The following is a 26,372-nucleotide window of genomic DNA, read 5'->3' as shown; positions in this document are numbered from 1 at the left end:
AGAAAGCATTATTTAATTGGAAAGTACCTTATCATACCAAGAACATACAGATGGACTAGCTAAGGAGGAAGAAGGTATAAATCTGGGAATCACTATTGTTGAATATATTTTGTGATCACTTTATGTTCTGCCTTCTAAACAGACACTCCTAGAATATGCAGAAAAGTGGAAGACATCGGAAGATCCCTTGCCATTGTTGCAGGTATACACAGTGGCAATCCGAAGCTACGTGAAAGCACGACCTTACCTTACCTCTGAGTGTGAAAAAGTAGCCTTTGTGCTTGAACGCTTAGCACTGTGAGTATATTTTCAATTATTTGGATACTGTGTGTAGATAACTTATTTTTAAGCCATTTGCACTGGCTACCTGATCATTTCTGGCCTGAATTTAAGAGTTGGGTTTGATCCATAGGACTTGGGACCTTGCTAGTTGGGAGACTGCTTCTCTCCCACTGCTACTCTCTCTCAGTTGTGATTGACAGAAGCACCCATTCTTAGTTTGAAATAGGCAGAGTCTGTTGACCTCCTGGGCACACTGCAAGGTACATCTATTTACCTGGACTGGTTGGACTTGTGAGGGAAATCTGATTTGTGTATAGATAGTTATTTGTTATAATTTCTGGCAAAGCACCTACACCCTTGAATAGATGCCCCTTTTTATTCTTTATATAGATTTAATAAATAAGCTATATTTTTGTGGATTTTAAGCAGAATAATAGATAATGGCTCTTTGTTAGACACTTGAAAGACATGTTGGGTGTAGTGTTGTTTTTTTTTAATGCAGTCTCAAAGCCATGTGAATTAATACTCGTATTTGACTTTCAGAAGCTGTGTTGAACTTTTACTTTGTCTGCCTCTTGAATTACCAGAAAATCAATGGGAAGAGTTTCAAGCCTTTGTACAGGTGAGAGTTTTTCTTACATAAAGAAAAATACTAAGAAAAGATGGGATCACCAGCTTTTAAAAAACAGTTTAGGAACCTTGGGAACATTGAGTCACATGAATTAAAATTAACTTTATGCTTGTTTCCTGTGGGAGAAAGTCATTCAGCTGAAAGTTATTTGTGCTATTAGGTAATTAAGTTGTCAATCACATCTTTCTGTATGAAATAGTTGATATGCCAGCTTTGTAGACAAAGTTTGTTAGGGTGAAAACAAAACGAATCTCTGGTCCCATCTGTTGAGAAATACTTCAAGGGATGATCAAAGAAGGATGTGTGTTCGTCTTAATAAGCCCAGTGTTCTGTGACCTGCTGAAATAGCTAGCCTTTTCTAATTGAATTTTTGTAAATATTTAACTATATTACAAAAGACTGCCATCTGTCAATATGTATTTTTACCAATGAATTTAAGAGGTTATTCTGAAGGGTTACTTCATGGCAGTCTGATGCTGACCTTGATTATTTTAAAGACCGCATCCCAGTTGTTCAATAGGTATAGTAGTGCTAGAATCCCAATACAAAAAAAAAAATTCTATTTTGAAGCCTATCAGAATTATACTAATGTACAAGGTGGACATTATAACACTTATTGTACTTAAACTGAAACTTTAAATAGTTTACATATAGGGATTAGAAATTACTTACTGTATTACGTCGTTTATAATTGATGTTTTACAAAAGGGGACAAGTTTTACTTTTGAAGTTTTCCTCTTAAGTTTAAAAAAAAAAATGAGTGCATATGGTTTTCTGTCATTTGTCATTGCCATCGTTGTGAAAGATCTAACACTTTTTTCTTTAGGTGGCTCATGAAAAGTTGACGGAGAACGGTAGCTGTGAATTGCATTTTTTAGCTACACTTACTCAAGAGAAGGGTGTGTGGAAGAATCCAGTGCTGTGCAGTATTCTTTCCCAGGAACCACTGGATGAGGATAAAGGTAAATTTACAATGGCTTAAGAAAAAAATAAGCCTCTCCAATTATTTAATGTGAATTCACTTTCTTAACAAATATACAAATAGTGCTACAACATTACTGCTTTGTATATAGTGTTGCTGTAGTTGAAGATCTTTTGCCATTTCCTTTATAAAGTCTGTTGTGTGGGATTTGTAACCAGGCTTTTTTCTGATAGGGTAAAAGTAGGTACTCAGGTGGCCAAGCTGGATGTACTTAAATAAATTGTCCATATGTAAGTAAATCAAAGACACAACTATAATTTTTTACTGCCATATGTTTAACAGAAAACTGAAACCATTACCTCACTTAAAAAACCACATTTAAGAAACCACTAACACACTACAGATTTAAGTGATTTCAGTGATTTGAATCTTTCCTGAGAACTGGGACTCTATTTGAAATACAAACATACTTTTTTTTTTTTTTTTTTTTTTTTAAATAAGCATTAGTATGGCATTTGAGAACCTTGAGCAGGTTTAAGGTGAATGGATTTTTCTGGCTGCTTCTTCAATGCCTATTTTAGCTATGGTTATGCAGTAAAGTTTTTTTTTCCTTTTTTGAAGTTCAGACACTGGGAGACAAAAACTCAACCTGTAAATATGCGCTGTAGCTCCATTAGAAAGGCTTTTGGATTTCACATTTATTGGTACAGTAATAGGTTACAACTGTGTTATAGGTAGCACTGTGAATCAGATTTATTGAAAAGTGAATTTTATGCTAATTTTCATCTCTTAAATGTTAAATGACAGGTATAACATTGGAAACATCCACTGATGGATTCACTTGGTCTCTTTAAAATTAGACACACTTTGTGGCAGGGATTCGTATTTTGTTCACATGATATACCTGCTAATAACACATAGTGTTTGTATTGTTTGCATGTTCTCTCTGACTCTCTCTCCCCATTATAAAGTCAAAACTAGTCTATTATGTTCACTTGTAGCCTTTCTGTAGTTAAGACTGAGGCTCATTTTCTATTTAAGCAATTTTGTCCCCCACTCTAAAATCCTCTAAGGTTCTTTACATTTTGGATTTGCATGTGTGCTCGATGGCATTAGGAGAATTGTTGCTAAATTTGAGAATATTCATGGAAGTTCTTGAGAGATTTGAACTTTTTGAAAAAAAAATATGGGATTATTGTATTTTGAAAATTCTTCTAATACTTTTTTGCCACGTGTCTCTCAAATCATTTCTTAGAAACTTCATATGAGGTTTAATTGAAAGATCTTGATTAAATATGATGCTGATACCAATTTTGAGATTGAGAGGCACATTTGCCAAACGACTTAGATATGACAGAATGGTGAACCTAGCTCCAGTTAATTTTTAAAAGGCTGGAGTCCTGAGCTTACTTTAAAGAAAGCCTCTTGCCTTGTTTCTTCAAATGTGTAAACTAAGTTGTAATGAGGCTAACCATATTGATTTGTTTTTCACAAAATAAAATACCATTCAACTGTTCTAACCATGAGGTGTGGTGGCTAAGCGTTTATGGTGCTCAACTACAAATCTGAAGGCTGTGGGTTCAAGTCTCATTTGATCTCCTACTGAAATGCCACATCCAGTTCACCCAGTTGCAAAATGTAGTTATCTGATCCATCAGATTAGGACGTCAAAGACGGCCACATCATTCTCTTATGTACTGTTGGCTATGAAACTGATGTGCCTTAACCATTCAGTGTAGTTGTTTCCCAGACCTGAAGAAGAGCTCTGTGTGGCTTGAAAACTTGTCTCTCTCACCAACAGAAGTTGGTCCAATAAAAGATATGACCTCACCAACCTTGTCTCTCGTGTCTTAATCATGTCAGCCTGATGACCCCTTGGCTCAAGGGGACTTTGACTACTCTCAGTAGCTGTGCTCTGGCCTAATAATGCAAAAAACTAATGCAAATAAATCAGACTTCAACATTTTCTTTAGCTTTGTTTGCAACCTTTTCTTCACGTGTTTACATGATCAGATCTTGCCAAATATTTGCAGAAAGAAAATTTCAAAGTCACATATGCAGATATATAAGGAAATAGACGTTTGTGTTTTATCTGGATGTATTTCCTATGTCCATCTAGTCAGGAAACAGAAATGCCCACATACAACTTTTTTGACTAATCAAAACAGCTCAAATACTGGATATGAACTAAAAGAAACTACTTATGATCAGTCCACTGAGTTGAGTGCAAAAATATTGTTTCAGTAGTTTAATAACAGACCTATTAGCTTGCACGTACTCAGCAAGCAGTAAAAAGCTAAATTAGCAAAATAAATTACTTATGATTATGAATTATTCACTTGGCTCTGTCACTCCCTCAGCTACCAGTAGCAAGATCTGCGATACTTGCTTCTAGGTTGCTCTTTTTTCACCCAAAAGGGATCTGTGTCAGTGCAGTGTTCACTCCCCTCATATATCTGTTCTTGGCTACAGGAGAAACTATCACTAGAGGAACTTTCTCTTATACGTGGCATGGGGGGTTATATGTGGCAACGTTTTTCTCCATAGCAGTGGCACAACTTCGACGTCAGGAAGAAGTTATGGGGATCAAGGAAAAATGATGAGAATAGAATCCATTATTTCTGTAAGCAACACTACAGAATTACTTTATTTAAAGGACACTACAGTGCTTTGGTATTTACAGTCTTCTACCGTATTTTACAAATGAACAGTAGGGAGGTGACAGCCCAGTGCTTCTCAGAACGCAGCATAGTTAGCTGGGCTACAACAGAAGCTCCAATAGCCCACCAGAAATCTGCTGCTTCACCCTGGCATGAGTGCCTACAAAATTCTCAAGCCCACAGCCTTCATCCTGGACATTGTTAAATTCTGCAGCCTTTTTGACTTCCCAGATGGCTTCTCCAAGTCACCTGACTCATACTCTCCAGCTTCATTCGCTCTCATAGGTTTCATACCTTGATTTCTGTTACTAATCCAAGATTTGCCTTGTGGCATTTTTTTAAATCCACAGGTGCTGCTGTGGACCCTAGTAAAAGTTCACTTTGGCTCTTGCTGACTTACTACCGTCTGCATTAGGTCCAGTGATCTGATCAGCAGGAGGGAGCAATGGGAAGCTGACTCTTGAAGCCTGTTGAATAAGGGACTATGGAAAACTCCTAAATTCTGTAAGGTTCCATAGGTTCCCTGGTTCCCAGAACCCCACAGAATTCCCTGGTCCCTCAGTCCCAGTGACCTTGGTATAGTCCACATTAGGCTCAGGGCTTCTGCTCACTTCCCCTTACCCCCCATGTAAATGCTATAATGTCATGATCTGGACTTTCTATGCTAGATTTTGTATGCAGTGGTGTTGTAGCCATGTTGGTCCCAGGATATTAGAGAGACAAGGTTGGCGAGGTTAAAATCTTTTATTGGAGCAACTTCTGTTGGTAACAGAGACGAGCTTTCAAACTTACTCAGAGCTTTTCTTCAGGTCTGGGTCAGATCTTCTTCAGGCTTTGGTAGTTTGTGAACCTTAATGAACAGTGGAGAGTAATTATACTTAGTATTTTTCAATAAATCAAGATGTTGGTAAGCTATTTCTCATTCTGCTAAGGTATGCTAGTTTTTGTGGACGAAGAGATGAACATTGAAATTGGGCATTCAGGATTTTTCTAGCTTTTCTTGAGGCATTGGTCCTAGGGCAGAGTTAAGGTTGTTATGGTACCTTAGCTAATAACTTCCGTGCATTCATATATTTTTTTATTTTAACCTCTGAATTTAATAGGTCTGTGATGTTTGGGTTTTTTGATAACTACTGTGCTCTTAAGATTTCTCCCTCCCCCCCCATAAATTACTGACGTGTATTCTCACCTTTAACTCCGTCTTTACTGAGTTTTGTCTTGGAATATACTAATTTAATACAGGTTCAGATCCTGATCACAGAATAAGCAAAATTGAAATGAAATTACTGTATTTGGAAGTGCAAAATAAAGCTTAACATTAAAATTTTAACTGTAGTAATATCAATATCACTTGAGGAGGGTGTAGATATCACATGAGTTAGAAGTGTAGTCTTAAGTCTGAGACCTTCCTATATCTTATTTCAGCGATAACAGAAAATATTCCAATATTTATGCCTCGGTAGACTAGCTGAAACAGTAAACACGGCAGTTTAAAGGATTATTGGGGCCTGTAAGTGGAAGAGCAAGGCCAAAAACTTGGCATTAAAATATTAAATATAGTAATTTTAATATCATATGGATTAGAGGGAAGACTCATGAGTTAGAAGTGTAGTTTTAAGTCCGAGGTCATCTTATATCATATTTCAGAGATAACAGAACATGTTCCAATGTTTATGCAAGGCAGACTAGCTGAAACAGTAAACACGGCAGTTTAAAGGATTATTGGGACCTGTGGGTGAAAAAGCAAGGATAAAAATGAACAAATGCAATTAGTCACTGGGTCATTTGTGGGTTGGGAAGAACATGAATGTCTTTGATAAGATACTTGAAAAATGGACATTGAAGGAGCATTTCTTCTGTTTTAAAAAGGAAATGTCCCACTATAAGATTTAACATAAATCTTTGAATGTATAATATATATTCAATTCTAGGTTATCATCTACAAGACATAATTCAATGCACTTTGTTTTGATTCTACATAAAGTGAGATTGGCTTCACCCTTAAATGAGAAAATTGTATCTATTTAACTAAATTGGTTTTGAAACTAATTTAGTGAAATTGATACAACCCCCTTATGTGGACATACTTTGTATTATAGACTGTGAATTGAAAGTTAGCGAATATTGTACCTATATTTAATGAAGGCTCTTGGAGGAGATCCAGGGAATTATAAACCAGTAAGGCTTGCTTGCTTATTTATTTATTTAGTTGTATTACTGTAGTGCCTAGGAGCCGTGGCCATGGATCAATACCTAGCAAATTGGTTGAAATTATAATTAAAAAGAGAATAACAAAACACATGGAAGATTATGATATAGGAGGGTCTAACCAGCAAGGTTTCTTCAAAAGAAAATAGTGAGTAAAGGAAAATTGGTTGACATAATTTAAACTTCCAAAAGGCCTTGACAAGGTTCCACACAAGAGGCTACTAAAGAAGTCAAGTGACCATAGAGTGGGAGGCAAATTATTGCAATGGACCAGAAACTGGCTAGGGGAGACAAAGCAAAGAGGATTAAATGGTCAGTATTCATTGTGACAGAAGGTTAACAGTGTGATGCCCCAAGGTTCCATACTAGGTCATGTGTTCTTTATTATATTTATTAATGACCTAAAAACTAGGGCGAGTAAGTAGGTAGTAAAATTTGCAGATGATAAAGTACATTCCCCACTTTTACATCCCCTATAATCCATTCACATTCCATCTCTCCTCTGCCCGTTTTCTCTTCTACTCACACCTTCCACCCACCTTCCCATTTCCCTCTCTTTCTCTATAATGCCAGAAGACTTTGATAATGTTCCAGAATTTTAGAACAATAGGTAGCTGTCAAGACCATTCCTGTGAAACTGGCTTGTCAAGCTTGAACCCTTCCTATTCTTAAATAACTTGCTGGAGTATGCCTGTAAACTAAAACTGAATGCTTAAAGAACTGCATCTCTGAAATGTGGTTTTGTGAAAACATACTATTGCCAAAGACATTTGCGCCAAAAAATTACAAGACTGGGGAAAATCTAATTTTGTTTAAGAAGTATATGCATATGATTAATGCTACACTTTCCTAATTGTCAACTTCATACTTTAAAATACACATCCCATTTTTTAAATAAAGTGGAATGATTAAAAATTAGAGATGGGTAGAAAATAGGAAATCTAGATTCATCCTCAACTATGAACACTCAACCAACATTTTCATTTCCTTGAACAAGTCATTAGAGGGCATTTTAGCAAGATGACTAAGCATGTTATTGGTGGCAGAAATGCTAATAGAAAATGCAAGCTTTTAGTTCCAAAAACATATCAGTTTATTAATTTTGAGAAATTCTTTAACCTCTTTGAGAACATTTTAGATTTCCTGCCTGAAATGTAGTGTGACCAGTGGCAGGTTAAATGAACAGTACAAAAGCAAGGTATTAGAAAAAACATTTTTTCCGGTGCTCCCTATCTTTTGTGCCCTTTTATTCTGTTTAAATGTTACATATGAATATGATTAAATTCCATCTGTTAACTGCATAACACTTTATGAAATATTTATATGTAACATTTTGTCTTGTTTTTCTTTAAGTGAATGAATTTTTAGTGTTTGAAGGCCCCATTTTGCTGGATATGCGAATTAAGCATCTAATGAAAGCAAAGCAGTTGACTCAAGCAACTTCCCTGGCAAAGTTGTGCTCTGACCACCCAGAAATCAGCACCAAAGGCAATTTTAAGCAAACCTACCTGGTCTGTCTTTGTTCAGGATCACCAAATGAAAAGCTAATGGAGGAGGTGAGTAAACATTACTTTTAGTTCGTGATTTTTTTTTTCTATAGGAACTGCAGTATTTATGATGATGTTGGCTTTCCTATAGAAAAGAAATCCCTTGCTTAAAAACAGTATATAAAATGTAGTATGCAATTTGTTGGGTTTTTGGTTTTTTTCCCCGCAAAATTGCTCATTTTAAGGCTCTCTGTAAAACTGTAATTGGAAATCTTTTTTCCTTTATTTAAAAAAAAAAAACAGTCTTACGGCTAGCATAGAGATTCAGTTCCGGGCTCTGCCACAGATTTCCTGTGTGTGAATGCACAAGATACTTGAACTCTCTGTGCTTCAGTTCCCATCTGTAAAATGGGGAAAATAATACTCACTTTCTTCCATCCTTTTTCTTCTTGTCTGTTTTAATTGTAAGCCCTTCAGAGATGAGACTGTTTCTTATTATGTTTCTGTATACTGCTTAGTACAGTGGGGCTTTGATCTCAGGCCCCTCTGTTTATCAGTTATAAATTATGATAATAAAGAGGCCATGTTCATTTTTGTAATGTGTGACAGGCATATGTACTTTATTAATTAGAATACCTGTAGTTACTTAACTTTTAAATTTGTATTTTCCATCCTGCTGGCCAATTTTGGTAATGGTTCTGCAGTTCTGAGTATATGTATTTTAGTAGTAGTAGTGTTCACTAGGCTTTAACTCACTTGATTGAAGTATCCACTCACAAGTAAAGTCACTTGTGGAACAGTTTTACCTGGTACATACAAGGATTACAGTAAAATGATTACAGATACATCTGGCCCCTTTTTAAAATATTTTTTTTCAATGATCTTTGATTATATGTCATGTTAGTCTTCTGTTTCAAAATCTTTACAATTGTCTTGCAGCTCTTTCTTCACATTTTCTACTAGTCACTTACTATGGGTTTTAAATTCCCTTTTTAAAAAAAAACCTTACAAATTTATGCAAAATTCATTAAAACGAGAATAAGAAGTTGTAAATCTTCAGAGAAGCAATTTGTATTATGACTTAGTTACTGTAAATTTCTGTCGGATAAATATTTCATACTCGTGTTCCTTTAAAACCTTATTCCAAGTTTAACACTGGGTTATTTACAAGTTATCAAAAGTTCTTTCAGTGACCTGTCCTTTATTATAGGCATGGCTGGTGGCACCGCCTATTATTAAGGTTGTCTATCAGACCCTACTGCCTGTTACTTATATGCCAAAGCTTAACCGTTTGGGCTGAATTTTTCTATGCTGGGTGTGTGTCTCAGGCTGACATTTTTTGGAAGATGTTAGCCAAAACTATTCAGCCATTTTCAGGAAAGAGGCTAGAAAAAATATGTTCTGCGTGTGTTTAAAAATTTTGGAAGCCTCTAGTGCCTCCATGTTTTAGAACAAAGACATGAAATATGGCAGGGGTGGCCCTTGTGTCAGGGATTCTTAGATTTTAAGGACATAAGGGACCATTAGATCATCTAGTCTGACCTCTTTTATAACGCAAGTCAGACAGTTTCATCATTACCCATATACTGAACTCCATAAATTGTGTTTGGCTAGAGCATATCTTCCAGAAAGGCATCCAGTCTTGATTTGATGACATCAATAGATGGAGAATCCACCCCTACTATGTTCTGTGGTTAATCACCCTCACTGTTACAAAGGTGTGCTTTATTTCTAATTAGAATTTGTCTAGCTTCAGCTTCCCACCATTGGTTCTTGTTATGCCGTTCTCAGCTAGATTAAAGAGACTCGTTCTACCTGATATTTTCTCCCCTTAATCAAGTTAGTGACTCAGAGAGGCAGTTCTCCTCGAAACTGAGGAAGCGTGTTATTCTTCAATAATCAGAGTGGAAAAATCAGCAAATGTTGATGAGTTTTGTACCAGTATTTGATACTGATCAGAGAGAAAATGAGGAAAATCTGAGATTTACATAACTTGACTATTTATATAGGAAAAAGACAAAGTCTGAGGGTTTTTATAGTAATAGTTGGTATTTAGAGAAACAAACAATATTTTGCAGATAATATGTTGTTAAACTATAAAGAGAGAGAAATGGATCAAAATCAGAGGGGATTGTATATTGAGATCTGGTAAGTGAGGAAAGAGGAAAAAGGAAAAAATATGAGGGATGGTACAGGAATTGTTAGCTTATTGGAGAAAGAAAAAGTACCAAGATCAGAGGGGATTATATTGCTCTATTACACTAGTTTACAACCTTTTTTCATTTGTGGACTTCTACAAAATTTCGAAGTGAGGTGTAGACCCCTTCAGAAATTCAACCTATGGTCTGCGGACCCCTACCATAGGAGTCTTAGGCTGAAAATGGACTCGGCAGAATTCAGCTATAAATGTTGAACATGCTCAGCATGGCATTTGACACAGCATAAGAAAGGGCGCTAAACTGGGCTTGTGTGGTAATGACAACACTTCCGGAGTTTGACCTGTAAGGGGGCGGGAGGTTTCACCTACTGTTGGTGATCAGAAAAACAGAATGCCTTTTCTGGGATCCAAAACTTTATTTTCATAGTCAGCTTTCGTAGACCCCTTAGACATAGTGGGGTCCACAGACCACAGGTTGAAAACCACTGCCTTGTTAGGTTAGGATATAATCACTGTTCAGTAATAGAGAACCCTGCCTCATTCAGTAAATTTTCCACTCTTAATAAAAGTTACACATTTAATAATATTATTACAAATGATTCTTAAAGCTTGCTAGGGGTTTGGTTTACTTGACAATAGGCCCTTGACCTAATGGTGAACACCAACCATAGTACAGATGGCAGGCTGTGTTTCCCATCAAAATATAGGAGGTAAACATTACTAGTCTATAACTCCCAGCTTTAAATAATATACCAAAAAGAATGTAACACATCTGCTAGGAAAACATTCAGTTAATCTACCTTCAGTAAACAGGTTATTTTGCCCCCTTTATCTTTGATTTTGTGGAAGATACAGTGATACTCATATATTAACCTTCGCATCCTTTCATTACTGAGCAGCAATAACATCACTGATTTTAGTAAGTTGAGTTGGATGGGGAATCTGAGTTAACAGTAAGTAAATCTTTTTGTATAGAAGTCAGGCTGTAATATAAAGTTTATTAAAACTACTCATTAATTATACTGATATGTAAGGAGAGAGAGAGATACACATTACTATTAGTATGTGTAGTTTTACGTATAATATGAATAATGGGCTTTAAGATCTTTGGATGAATTTACTATAGACACATAAACATTAAGTCTTAGGATATCTTTCAGATACGTGCTTATATCCATTTTACCTGTGTACAACTTTCCTTTTACTTTTGGCAGATCCAGTATTCTATGATCCATGCGTGTTCTATCCAGAAGCTCTTGAATTGCTTTAAGCAATTAATTGAAAAATAAGATGTTTGAAAATGTTCATTAAATTCCTTATTCCTGGTTTTCCACAGAGCACCATATTACCCACATGCTTGAAAACCATCTAGCCAGTGATCTTGTATTTTTCCTCTCCAGATTGCAGCAGTAGATTGCAAAGATGCCCTAGAAATGATCTGTAACCTAGAGTCTGATGGAGATGAAAAAAGTGCTCTAATTTTATGTGCAGCGTTTTTATCTCGTCAGCTACAGCAAGGAGAGATGTACTGTGCCTGGTGAGTTAGAATCTCTTTTTGTTTGTTTCTAAGAGTAAAACTGGATTATTTGACACTTTAAAATCTATTGGAAGGAGTAGGGCCTGTCAACTTTTTTTGAAAAAACAAAAGAAAAAGCTTAATATAAAATTAATGCTTTTGTAATAACCCATAATAATTACCATCGTTACCTTACAATTTTTTGATTGTTTCAAAGGCCATATTGTGGATCAGACATCAGCAGATGATGTGAGTGCTGAGTCACTTAACAATAAATTAACTGTATTACGTTGTGGAAACAAATAATTTTACTTCTATTAGGCAGGTGGTCAACACTGTAATGAAAACTGTCTCAATTTTAGACAACAATTCTGTTATCTGGAAGAGCACTTTTCACATAAGTCACCTACTTCTTTTTGCCTGTATTAAAAAATGTGCAACTTCCAGCAAGATCTCTCCACATTCGCATTGAAGCCACATGCTAGTTTAGCAGCATTTGGTAGTTAAAACAAGCTTTCACTGGGCATCCAGGGCAACTGGCAGGTCTTGTTGGGAGGCAGCTGACCCACTGGAACTTTAACTTTAGTCTGGTAAAATTGGTAATTTGCTGGTTTGGTCCCAGTCCTGCTCCGGGATTTGCTAATGCTGACTCCTGCACCTATGTGAAGTATAACGTGAAGATAATTGGACATGGAAGAGTGCAGGGCTTTGCAGTAATGGATCCTGCTGTAGGCTTGGGGCCAATCTTTGTGTATCATTCCACTGGTTATCGAAAACATTCTTGTCATTTACACCTTCAGTTTTGGTGTTTTCTAATGTATTTTGTTATGAAGAAGCAGTCTGGCCTCCATATTTTTACTTGAATAAAAGTATAAGTGTAACAATCTAACTTTATAATGCTAGATTTCAGAGTAATTTAATTAAATATAATAAAGAAATAATGTGTACATAAAGTCTATGCATTAACATAGAATCATACATATGTAGGGCTGGAAGGGACTGCAAGAAGTCACGTAGTCCATCCACCCATGCTGAGGCAGGATTAGGTATACCTAAACCATCCCTGACAGGTATTCTTCTAACTTGTTCTTAAAAACCTCCTTTGGCAACCTGTTCCACTACTTAACTACCATTATAGTTAGAAAGTTTTTCCTAATATCGAACCAAAATCTCCCTTGCTGCAGATTAGGCCCATTATTTCTTGTCCAACGTTCAGTAGACATGGAGAACAATTAATCACCTGTTTCTTTATAACATCCCTTAACATATTTGAAGACTTAACCAGGTTCCCTCTCAGTCATCTTTTCTCAAGACTCAACATAGATTAAAAAAACAGGGTTTCTTCATAGTTCAGGTTTTCTAAACTTTTTATCATGTTGGTTGTTCTCCTCTGGACTCTCCAGTTTGTCAACATCTTTCTTAAAATGTGGCATCCAAAATGGGACACAGTGTTCCTGCTGAGGCCTCACCGGTGTCAAGTAGAGCAGGACAACTACCTCCTGTGTCTTACATCTGATACTCCTGTTAATAAACCCCAGAACAGATGAACCCTGATCTTCTATAAAAGAAAGTATGAATTGTTAGGTTTTTTAGAGAGGCAGCATAAATCCTGTTTTCATCCTTCATATTTTTTTTTTTTTAAAGAACTGCAAATTGATCAAATATAGCGGTTGTGTTAATGCTGCCATTTATTCTGTCTTTTAAAACTCTGTTTCCAGGGAATTGACTCTCTTCTGGAGCAAACTGCAGCAAAGGGTAGAGCCTTCTGTACAAGTGTATCTAGAGAGGTGTCGTCAACTTTCGGTGTTAACTAAGACGGTTTATCATATATTCTTCCTGATTAAAGTAATTAATTCGGAGGTAAGGATACTCTAGAAGGTGTATTTTTTCATGGTCTTTTGAATGGAACATCAGATCAAGATTTGAAAATTTTCTGGATGTCAGCTAGCAAGTACATTAAACCTTCGAGCTCTAAGCCTTGCCTACTTATGCAAGTTGTACCGATTTAAGTAAATCAGTATATAAACTGACGTAATTACATCACTGCATCCCCCTTTTGGTAGACTTTCTTAAATCGGTTTGAGTCTTTCATAGCCATTTGGCTTAAGTTGATAATTAATTCACTTAAGATGAATCAATGTAAGACACCCTTAAATTGACTTAAGAATGTCCACACAAAGGGTTGCAGTAGCTAAACTGATTTAATTTATTACAACTTTTCATTGTAGACATGAGGGGGAATAGATGTTGCAGCTCAGCAGCTGGGAGACAGGAGAGCTATAGCTGAGGATACACCCTCCTGTAACGAGTCCTACGCTCCAAATAGCTTGACAAGTTACTTTAGTGAAGAGAGGAATGTAAGGACCTGATACTCTTTATACTTCAAATATTAATGAAAATAAAATGGGAAAGAGATTTATGGGGGGGAAATTTGAGAGACTCAACGTTTTAAACAAACCGTAAAAGGCAAAAAAACAACTTGGTTGTTGCTTTATGATTCACCATTAAGGGTATGATTTTGCTTTGAGGAGTTAAGTTACAACTTAACCCTGAAGTATTTTGCTTTTTATGGATTTAGAACTGATTCTGTATCCTAAACTCAATCTCAGTTAATCTTGTATGTAGAGTCACCCATTGTTCCAAGTCTCCTCTACATCTTGGTTGTATTTAATGTTAATCACTTTAAGTCTTGTCCTCCCTTGAGTTTTTTGTTCTATAGACTTTGGATCCATAGATAATTGTTTTAAGAGGAAAAACAAGTTGTTTTCAGTTAGTATATCCTGTGGGACTATACTCGTCGTCCTACTGCTTTCTTCATTTAAGGTTAATTTACTTTTTAAATTTGGATTGGGTAGAAACAACTGGTTGCATGAAGAGTTATGGTCCAGACCTTGAGCCATGTGCATTATATGCCTAATATTTTTCCTAAAAACAGGAAGTCTTCACTGAATGAGCTATGAATCATTCTCCCTGATAGTAGAAATTTAAGACATAGGAATAGGACTGTTTATTTATAAATATAGTCACCTTACTTCTCATTTACACTCTTCAGCAGTGTAGTGGGACCTTAAAGTGAATATAAATGTAACAGAATTATACAAATGTAGGGCTGGAAGAGACCTCGAGAAATCATCAAGTCCCAGCCCCTGTGCTGAGGAAGGAGTAAGTAAACCTAAACCATCCCTGACAAGTGTTTGTCCAGCCTGTTCTTAAAAACCTCAAATGATGAGGATTCCACAGTGTCTCTTGAAAGCCTATTCCAGAGTTTAACTAGCCTGATGGTTAGAAAGTTTTTCTAGTAGCTAACCTAAATCTCCCTTGCTGCAAATTAAGCCTATTACTACTTGTCCTACCTTCAATGGGTATGGAGAACAATTGATCATTGTCCTCTTTATAACAGCCCTTAACATATTTGAAGACTATTATTGGGTGTCTTTCTCCTCCCCCCCCCCCGTCTTCTTTTTTCAAGACTAAACATGCCTTTTTTTAAACATTTCCTCATAAGTCAGATTTTCTAAACCTTTTGTCATTTTTGTTGCTCTCCTTTGGACTCTCTCCAGTTAGGCCACATCTTTAGTAAAGTTTGGCGCCCAGAACTGAACACAGTACTCCAGCTAAGGCCTCGCCGGTGCCATGATGAGCAGGACAGTTACCTCTTGTGTCTTGCATATAACACTGCTGTTGATACACCCTAGAATGATATTAGCCTTTTTTGCAACTACATCATATTGTTGACTCTCATTCAATTTTTGATCCACTATAACCTCCAAATCCTTTTCAGCTGTACAACTACCTAGTCAGTTATTCCTCATTTTGTAGTTGTGCATGGGATTTTTCCTTCAAGTGAAGTACTTTGCCCCAGGCTATTGAATTTCTTCTTGTTGAATTCAGACCAATTTGTCAGTTTTGTTTTTAATTCTAATCTTTTCCTCCAAAGTGCTAGCACGCCTTCCCAGGTTGGTGTTATCTACACATTTCCATTCCGTTATCCAAGTCATTAATGTAAATATGGAATAGTACTGGACGCAAAACTGACGCCTGCAGGGCTCCACTACATATGCCCTTCCATGTTGCATTCATTCTCAAAGATAATTGCTAATGGTTCCGATTGCTTCAGCTAGTTCCTTAAATTCCCTAGGATGAATTTCATGACTTGAATACCTCTAATTTACCTAAATATTCTGTAACTTGTTCTTTCCCACTTTTGGCTTGCATTCCTTTTCCCTTGTTGTTGGTATTAATTGTGTTGAGAATCTGGTCAACAATAACCTTTTTAGTGAAGATTGAAGAAAATAGGCATTAAACACCTAAGCCTTCTTGATGTTATCAGTTATTAGCTCTCCTTCCTTGCTAAGTAGAAGACCTACACTTTCCTTTGTTTTTCTTTTCCTCCTAATATATTTAAAGAACCTCTTATTGCCTTTTCTGTCCCTTGCTTGATGTAACTCATTTTGTTCCTTCGTTTTTTTGTTTTTGTCCCTATATGCTTGTTCTTTTCTTTGGCACTCCTTCGAAGCAATTTGTCCATGTTTTGTAGGATTCCTTTTTGATTTAGCAGTCACTAAAGAGATCCTGATGGAGCCATGTTGGCCTCAGACTGTTTTTCCTTTGCATCAAGATAGTTTGCAGTTGTTCCTTTAATATAGTCTCCTTGAGAAATATCCAGCTCTCCTGAACTCCTTTATCCCTTAGATTTTCTTCCCATGGGACCTATGTACCAGTTCTCTTAGTTTAAGTCTGCTATTTTATTTTTGCCGTTGTGCTCTCACTCCTTCCTTTCCTTAGAACGATGGTCACTTTCACCCAAATTGCCTTCCACCTTCACAACCAATTTTTCTCTGTTGGTCAGAATCAGGTATAAAATGGCTGTGCTCCAGTTAAATACTTCACTTTCAGAAACAAAAAGTTGTCCCCAATTCATTGCAGTAACTTATTGGAAATGTCGTGTTTGCTGTATTACTTTTCCAACAGTTGTCCGGGTGGTTAAAATCCCCCATTGCTACTCAGTCTTCTGCTTTGGATATTTGTGGTGGTGGTTCTAGAAATGCCTCATGCACCTACTCTTTCTATTTTGATAGTTTATAGTAGATCCCTACCAGGATGTCAGCCTTAATTTTTACCGTTTTATCTTACCCAGAGACTTTCAACTGGTCTGCCACTCACCTGATTCTTTATCTCCCAGCAAGTGTATACATTCTTGATTATATAATGCAGCACCTCTTCCCTTTTTACCCTGCCTGTCCTTGAATAAGCTATACCTCTCTATACCAATATTCTAGTCATGAGACTTATCCCACCAGGTCTCTGCCTGGGGGTGTAAAGTGTCCTTAGTGTAAATGAGAATCAGGGTGCTATGTTTACTGCTATAATTAGTGTAACTAGGAAGGTTAGAAGACTTACTGATTACCACACTTGCCTTCCGCGCCTGTGACCAGAATTCAAGTCCTAAGTTGAAGGTCCTAAGTGAAATGAATCTGATATCAACAGAGTCCCTCTCAAAACTATAACATAGAATTTGGCATAATTGGTCGGTTTTGTTTGGGAAAGGCCCAGTACTTCATTAGTACAAAGACTGAACTACTGAACACACTCCTGAAATAAGTAATCCTAACAGGGCAACATGAAGGGGAGCCTACTGCATTTTTCACTTGTGTGTGAATTTTAAAAAGGCTGGTGTTTCAGATTCCTTGACCAGCCTGGAGACCAAGTAACCCAAGCAAGGCATAGGGTTTTATTTCATTGTGGTGCACAGTTCTACAGTGTGAGCTACTAAGTTATCATTTTTTTAACTTGATATGTGAATAATAAACGCCTTATGATTTGCCTTTACAATTCCTTGAAATTCAGGATTTAACTATGAAAATTATCTTGTAATAACAAATGCAGAAACAAGTATCAGAGGGGTAGCCGTGTTAGTCTGGATCTGTAAAAGCAATAAAGAATCCTGTGGCACCTTATAGACTAACAGACATTCTGCAGCATGAGCTTTCGTGGGTGAATACCCACTTCTTCAGATGCAAGACAATGCAGAAACAGTTGAAGTAAATTGACTTTTTAAAATTTGTGTCTTTGTACATTGCAGATTGAAGCTGCTGGACTTGCAACCTGTATTGAACTGTGTGTGAAAGCACTGCGCTTGGAATCCAGTGAAAACACAGATGTCAAGATATCCATTTGCAAGACTATCTCCTGTTTGTTGCCCGATGATTTGGAGGTTAAACGTGCTTGTCAATTAAGTGAATTTCTTCTTGAGCCCACTGTGGATGCATACTATGCTGTTGAAATGCTGTATAATCAGCCTGACCAGAAATATGATGAAGAGAATCTTCCAATACCAAATTCATTACGCTGCGAGCTCTTGCTTGTATTGAAAACTCAGTGGCCTTTTGATCCAGAATTCTGGGACTGGAAAACGCTAAAACGTCAATGTCTTGCATTGATGGGAGAGGAGGCATCCATTGTATCTTCAATAGATGAGTTGAATGACAGTGAAGTATATGAGAAGGTCGAAGACTGCCAAGAGGAGAATAAAGAAACTTCTCTGAACGGTCTTGCTGGCAATTTTGATGAAGCTACAAGCCTGCTTAAAGGCATAAGAGATGAAAAGCAGAAAAAGAGAGAAATTAAAAAACTGAGAGAGAGGGGATTCATATCAGCTAGGTTTAGGAACTGGCAAGCCTACATGCAGTATTGTGTGTTATGTGACAAAGAATTCCTTGGTCATAGAATAGTTAGGCATGCACAGAAACACTATAAAGATGGAATTTACAGTTGCCCTATATGTGCACACAATTTTAATTCTAAAGAAACCTTTGTTCCTCATGTAACTCTACATGTTAAAAAGTCCAGCAAAGAGAGACTGGCTGCTATGAAACCACTGAGAAGATTGGGAAGACCTCCTAAAATAGCAACCACCAGTGAGAATCAGAAGGCTGATGCCATATCCAAGCAGGAACAACGACCCATTAAAAAGAATAGTCTTTATTCAGCAGACTTCATAGTGTTCAACGATAACGATGGTTCAGATGATGAAAATGATGACAAAGATAAACCTTATGTACCAGAGATAATACCAGTTCAAAAACCATTGCCTGTTAATGAATTCACTTGTCCAGTAACATTTTGTAAAAAAGGTTTTAAATACTTTAAAAATTTGATTGCACATGCAAAAGGGCATAAAGATAATGAAGAAGCAAAACGTTTTCTTGAAATGCAAAGCAAAAAAGTGATTTGTCAGTACTGTAGACGACATTTTGTAAGTGTTACTCACCTCAACGATCACTTACAAATGCACTGTGGCAGCAAGCCCTACATCTGCATACAGATGAAATGTAAGGCAGGTTTTAACAGTTACGCTGAGCTGTTAACTCATAGAAAAGAACATCAAGTCTTTAGAGCAAAGTGTATGTTTCCTAAATGTGGCAGAGTGTTTTCAGAAGCATATTTGCTCTATGATCATGAAGCACAACACTATAATACCTATACCTGCAAATTCACAGGCTGTGGAAAAGTTTACCGTTCTCAGAATGAACTAGAAAAACATGGTGAAGATCATAATAAGCAGCCTGAAAAAGTGTTAGAGATTGAAGGCCAGACTAATCAAACTGATCTCATTCAATCTTCAAAAGCTAATGAAAACCCTGAAGGGGTCACTGTAAAAAAGGAATTGATCTCTCCTCTAGACAATAACACAAGTAACTTTACTGAAGCAGGAAGTAATGTGTGGGATCAAATCAAAGTAGAATCAATTGGGATAGAGAGAGCAAATAAATCAGCCAGCGCACTGAGGCAAGCTGATTCCCTGTCTGTTGATGGTTTGGAGCACTCTGTCACTGGTCTGGTAAAGAAAGAAGCAACAATTAGAATCAGCAATATCAGGATGCCTATTCTTAGCCAGAAGGTCCGGGATAACTTTGTAAGAAGAGGAAAGTTAGCTTCTGCAGGCAGTAAAATAGATACCAGTAAATCTGTAGTCCGGCAGTTGTGTTCAGCAGCAGAAGATTCTTGCAGTGATTCTTGTCTTCCAGTTTTCCAGGAAAGAAAGGAAGAGGATTGTTTCAGTCAATCCCAGAATATTCAAAACATTTCTGTAAATTCAGACACACCAAAACCAGAAGCTCTTGCATCAAAAAGTCTAGAAAGACAAGTAAGTAATATGATGCCCTTCAGCATGCAGAATCAGACAGGATTTCGGAACAACTTACCCATTTCCAAACTTCAAGACAGTATTAAGAGTGCAACTAATCCATTTAATTTGCCCCTGAAGACATTAGAGAGTATTATATTTCTTCCATCACAGTCCAGCCTAAGCAGTTCTTTAGTTCCAGCTGTACCACCGGTAGCACCAGTTCAAAAATTTAACTGTCAAGTTGAGGGGTGTACTCGAACCTACAACTCCTCACAAAGTATTGGCAAACATATGAAGGCAGCACACCCTGATCAATATGCTGCTTTTAAAATGCAACGTAAGAATAAGAAAACCAGAAAACCTAGCAATTTGCAAAATATGCCTAGTGATGGAAAGATTGTGTATTTTTTGCCATCGCAAGTAGACAACCCCAATAATGCTGCTTTTACATCACAAAACAAAACCAGTGTAAATTCTGCTTGTGCGAGTCAGTTGCAACATGTCTCAAATACACTTTTCCCAACCCACTTAGAAACTTTATCTAATCCAATGATACCAACAGTGGAAAGTGTCATAAATCCAGTCTGTATTAAAAGTGAACCTGAGAGTGTTTTATGTTCCCAAATGGAAAATCTATCTAGTACGACTTTACCTTCACAATTAGAAGATCTGGCAAAAACAGTTATGCCTTTGAATATTGACAGTGGTTCAGATCCCTTTCTTCCTTTACCTGCCGAAAGCAATTCCATTTCTCTCTTTCCTTCACCAGCAGACCATGTCCCAAATTCAGTCTTCTCACAGCTGGAAAACAATACAAATCATTTTTCATCACAGCTAGAAGGAAACACTAGTTCTGTATTTCCAAAGGAGGAAAGTGTTGATGAACCAATCTTTTCTTCTCGAGCAAATAGCGAAAATAACTTCAATGAAACCACCTCCCAAGTTCCAGCTTCAGAAAAAGTGAAAAAGGATCGTGGACGGGGTCCAAATGGAAAAGAAAGGAAGCCAAAACATAACAAGCGAGCAAAATGGCCAGCAATAATTAGAGATGGCAAATTTATCTGTAGTAGGTGTTTCAGAGTTTTTACTAATCCCAGATCACTTGGTGGTCACTTGTCTAAACGGTCTGTTTGTAAACCCATTGAGGGATCAGAAATTTCTCCAGAAGCCCTGCAGACTAATGGACAATCATCTCTACTTGCCAGTATGATTCTTTCCTCAAATGTAGGAAACTTGCAGCAACCCCAGGAGTCTACATTCAATCCAGAAGCATGTTTTAAAGATCCATCATTCCTACAGTTGCTTACAGCTGAAAATCGTTCAGCTGCTTTTTTGCAGACCATGTTTCCACGGGCTAGTGTGGCTAACTTTAATCCGAGTGGGAATGAGGAAGGAAATGAAATTATTAAACAAGCCTTGGAAACTGCAGGCATTCCAAGTACATTTGATAACACTGAAATGCTTCCACATATAGTTACAACTAGCTGTGTCACTGGTACAACTCAAATGAATGCAGCGGTTCTCTCCAATCCAACTGTATCCCCTCTCTTGCAGACAGTCTGCAACCCAAGTACCCTACTAACAAACCAAAACCGCGCCCTAAACAACAAAATTCCTTCATCGGATGACTGCAACAATTTGCCTGTTTTTGCAACAGATGATTTAATGCTAAAGACTATTGAAGATGGCTTGTGCTCTGGCTCATTTTCTAATTCTGTTGCAGCAGCACAGAATTTTGCAAGTAATAGTTCACGAGTTTCTGTTATAAATAGTCCCAAGAATTCAGGATCAAATACCTTGAATAAGAAGGGGAGCAGTGCTTCAAAGAGAAAGAAAAAAGCAGCTACTCCATTGCTTGCACCTAACTCTTCACAAAAATTAGTAGTAAATGATTTAACAGCAATGGGACTTCTAGCCAAAAGCATTGAAGGGAGTGTGCAAGTACCAACAGATAATTTTCAGTCAAACTTACTGGCAAACTGTGAGTCTCAGGTGTTGGTGGAAAATCTTACACAAAAACTAAATAATATTGACAATCAGTTATTCGTGCCTAGTGTCAAAGAAAACTTCAAAACTAATCTTGAGTCTCATGCAGCATTAGCTCCTTTAACAATAAAAACTGAAAATGGTGACTCCCAAATGATGACTCTGAATGCCTGTGCTCAAGGAAATTCTGATTTACAGATTTCAGAGGACAATGTTATTCAAAACTTTGAGAAAACCCTTGAAATAATTAAGACTGCTATGAATTCCCAAATGCTTGAGGTAAAAAATGAAATCCAGGATGCTGTCATTGGGTCAACCAAGAATACACAAGTAAATACTACAGAACTCCCTCCAGCAAACTGTTCACAGAATATTAAGTTACCCAACCATACCCAATTTGCAGTATGCACTAGGGATGTCATCACTGCAAAGAGTAACTCTTCTCAACCTGAAACTTCTCAAAAGGATGATGTTCAAGTGTTGGAGATTTTAGAGGGTTTGCAGAAACTGAGATTAGAAAATGACACGTCCAGTCAGGTGTCTGATAGTGTGTCTCAGTGTCCTCCAACGGATACTCTAGCACCGCTTACTGCTGTTGCTGTTGTATCAACTGAGAATACATCCGTGGCCCAGCCATCTTCAGAGACCAGTAATATTCAATTTAGTGACAAAGTCCACAAGCCTTTCGTCTGCCAGGACCAAGGCTGTGATTATAGTGCTATGACAAAGGATGCATTATTTAAACACTATGGCAAGGTACATCAATACACTGCAGAAATGATACTGGAAATCAAGAAGCATCAATTGAAGTATGCCCCATTTAAATGTGTTGTAACTACCTGTCCAAAAACATTCACAAGAAATTCAAATCTCCGAGCACACTGTCAGCTGGTGCATCACTTCACAACGGAGGAAATGGTAAAATTAAAAATAAAAAGACCTTATGGAAGACGATCTCATAATGAAGCTATAAACATAACCCAACGGCCTGTTGAAATAAAAAATCTGCAGACTCTAATAATGAAAAGTAAAAACGAACCTCGGTTGGTTAAAGGACTTGAAGTAAAGAAGGAGGCTGTCATACAACCTGTGAAAATCCCAGAAAAGCTAATCCCAGAAAAAAAAAATCCTGAAAAACTGGAAAAACCTCCACAAGTGCTTACTGTTCCTCCAGAGCAACATAATGCAGCGTCTTTCAGTAATATACAGATACAACCAAAAGTACGCAAAATTAGGAGGCATCGGAAGGAGAAAGAAGAAAGAAAACGCAGGAAACCAGTAACCAAATCTCTTGAGTTTCCTACTAGATATAGTCCTTACAGACCATACCGATGTGTCCATCAAGGCTGTTTTGCAGCTTTTACAATACAGCAAAACCTGATTCTTCATTACCAGGCTGTTCACAAATCAGATTTGCCTGCCTTCTCTGTGGAGGTTGAAGAAGAAAGTGAGCCAAGTAAAGAAGAATGTGATGAAATTGAAACCAAACAGACTGTGAAAGAATTCAGGTGCGAAGTGAGTGACTGCTCGAGAATATTTCAGGAGGTTACTAGTCTGATACAGCATTATATGAAGCTTCATGAGATGACTCCTGAGGAAATCGGAAGCATGAAATCAGCCCTGGATGTTGGAAGATTTCCATGTGATCAGCCTCAGTGTAAATCTTCATTTACAGCCTATTTTAACTATATTCTACATCTTGAAACAGATCATGGAATTAAGATAAGGCCAAACAAAGTAGAAGAAGATGGCATATACAAGTGTGATTGTGAGGGCTGTGATCGTATGTACGCAACTAGATCAAACCTTCTAAGACACATTTTTAATAAACATAATGATAGGCATAAAGATCACTTAATAAGGCCCCGGCGATTAACACCAGGTCAGGAAAATATTTCCAGCAAGGCAAACCAAGAGAAGCCAATAAAGTCTAAACATAGAGGACTGAAACACAATAGGTCAGGAAAGGAAGGAAACAGATTGTCAATAAAGACCAAACGAAAGAAAAATGTTAATTTGGAAAGCAAGAATACAAAAGGTGGGCAGATTCAAGAAAACAAGGCTTATTCCCTGAAACGTGGAAAACATGTGTATTCAATAAAGGCTATAAATGATGCCTTATCTGAATGTACAAGCAGGTTTGTAACACAGTATCCTTGTATGATAAAAGGATGTTCCTCAGTTGTTACAAGTGAGAGTAATATAATTAGACATTATAAATGTCATAAGTTGTCTAAGGCATTTACTTCACAACACAGAAATCTTCTTATTGTCTCAAAAAAACACTCTGTCTCACAAGTAAAGGAAGCATCCTCTGAACAAGAGGAAGCTAATAAAAAAAGTGATGTGAAAGAGTCTGATCCATGTTTGCCAGAGAGCAATGATGACTTGAGTACCTCTGCATTACCACAGAGTGAAATTGAAAAAGGTGAGAAAGATGAAGTGGATGAACTGACAGAACTCTTCATTACTAAACTGATTAATGAGGATTGCACATGTGCTGAAAATCCAGCTAAGACCTCTTCCAGTGTAAATAGTAACTTTCAGGAAACTGTCTCCTGCCACTCAGAAAAGCAAAAATCAAATAATTTAAAGAGAGCAAATAAAGAAAAAAACCTCTCTCAAAATAAAAAGAGAAGACTTGAGAAACCTGAAGAAGTACTGGCAGTTGAATTAAGTAGCATGCGTAGGGAGGAAGAGACTGCTGTTGCTATTCAGACCGCTGAAGAGCAACCCACAACTTTCGATTGGAGTTCATTTAAGCCTATGGGATTTGAAGTATCATTCCTCAAGTTCCTTGAAGAGTCTGCTGTGAAGCAAAAGAAAAATGCGGAGAGAGACTACCATAGCAGTGGAACCAAAAAAGGGTCTCATTCAAATGCAAAAAAATCCAATGAAAAGACCTCCTTGGCAAGTAGTAACATTACATGGTCCTGTAGTGAAAGCGAAACCCTTGTACAGTTTGCCAACCCATCACAACTTCAGTGTAGTGATAAAGTAAAAATAGTTTTAGACAAGACTCTTAAAGACTGCACTGAGCTTGTGTTGAAGCAACTTCAGGAAATGAAACCTACTGTCAGTCTGAAAAAACTTGAAGGACATTGGGAGGATGATCCAGCGGCTACAGTTGCAAAAGAAATTCTTGTGGGTAATGAGGAAGGGGAATCACATTACTGATAACTGTGTTTTAAACATGACCTGTAATACATTTTTATTTTGAATAGGAAGCCATCAAGCATGCTAGTAATTGTGAAGCTTTTTTATTTTGTTGAAGTGATTTAACCTAGCAGAAACATGACATTAGTCATGTAAATTTCTTATTTGTTTTTATCCCTATGGGACTTGAGGAACAGAATCATTGCTTCAGTTTTGTAAATAGTTGATCAGAACTTCAACTTTCTATCAAATTGTCCTTTCCATTAACTAAATCTTTGTGAATTGTCTGTGATTGGTATCTTTCACCAGGTCACTTCTCATGTATAACAGTACTCTTTATTTGTAGATACATTTTTTGTATATATTTATTATTGTAAATCATTTGCTGCCACCAGCAGTCTGTAAGTCTAAACTATTAAATGACACATTTATATTCGGAATTTTAATTTGTAACTAAGCGATCAAGTTTTTAAAATTGTCCTTTAATCGTTTTAAATTAAGAACTTTTTGAACTAAACCTAGATAAGTCTGCCATATCCAGTTTATTTTGCTTAAAGCATTTATTTACAGGAAAGAAGCTGGATAGGATCACATTTCATATGTTCAACACATACTGACAGTTCTCATTTTTTGTAAATTTTAACATCCAGTATCTTTGGATGGTATTCATATGTAGTTAAGTCATAAATTTAAATAGTTTTCCTATAACTACATTTTTCATTGCTTTTAATTGGGTACAAAGCTATTATGATTCCATAATACAATGGAAATGTGAATAAAAATAGTTTGCTACATTGGAGATTTTAAACAGCATTTGGTATTGAAGAACCTGTTGTGAATGTGATAGAAAATTAGTAGTGTGGAGCAGTGTATATATTTGAGGTGGTGATTTGTGAAGTAGCCCAGTATTGCCTTAAATAAAATCACATTTCATTTCTTGTTTTATACATGTGATCTTATGAAGGTTATTTTTGTTTCTGTAACTTAAATTGATGTATAGTTTAATTTTATTTTTTTTGTTTAAAAAAATGCTACTTCGGAAACAGTGGGATCTGGGGGAGGGGTTTTTTGTTGTTTTTTTTATGATGGTTTTTTTAAACGTGTTTATTTTGACCATACCAGAGTGGTATCTATCTATAAATATGAGTCTTCATGCCATGACATTTAAAACTGAATAAGTGGAGCACTTTCTAAAAAGAAAGTGAACTCGGAGACAATATCTGTACTCTACAAGTGGC

At 36.8% G+C, this 26,372-nt stretch overlaps 1 protein-coding gene across 4 annotated transcripts in view; it reads left to right on the top strand.

Annotated features, from left to right (window-relative positions):
* Positions 1 to 26,081, top strand: part of ZNF292 (zinc finger protein 292) — a 65,789-nt gene extending 39,708 nt beyond the window's left edge. For 2 of the 4 annotated variants that reach the window (XM_039530582.1, XM_039530583.1), the window contains exons 2-8: positions 143 to 297; positions 826 to 904; positions 1,740 to 1,875; positions 8,057 to 8,259; positions 11,749 to 11,885; positions 13,583 to 13,724; positions 17,947 to 26,081. In XM_039530582.1, the coding sequence (XP_039386516.1) occupies positions 143 to 297; positions 826 to 904; positions 1,740 to 1,875; positions 8,057 to 8,259; positions 11,749 to 11,885; positions 13,583 to 13,724; positions 17,947 to 25,155 (8,061 nt within the window). In that variant the 3' untranslated portion in view covers positions 25,156 to 26,081. Of the gene's footprint in view, positions 1 to 142; positions 298 to 825; positions 905 to 1,739; positions 1,876 to 8,056; positions 8,260 to 11,748; positions 11,886 to 13,582; positions 13,725 to 14,131; positions 14,222 to 17,946 lie in introns of those variants that run through there. The other 2 variants (XM_039530584.1, XM_039530585.1) reach the window with 2 other exon arrangements.
* Positions 26,082 to 26,372: the final 291 nt, after the last annotated feature.

The sequence above is a fragment of the Mauremys reevesii genome, linkage group 3 (genome assembly GCF_016161935.1).
Source record: "Mauremys reevesii isolate NIE-2019 linkage group 3, ASM1616193v1, whole genome shotgun sequence".
NCBI classification, from domain to species: domain Eukaryota; kingdom Metazoa; phylum Chordata; order Testudines; family Geoemydidae; genus Mauremys; species Mauremys reevesii.
The sequence above is the reverse complement of the archived record's forward strand: the minus strand, read 5'-3'. Positions and strand labels throughout refer to the sequence as shown.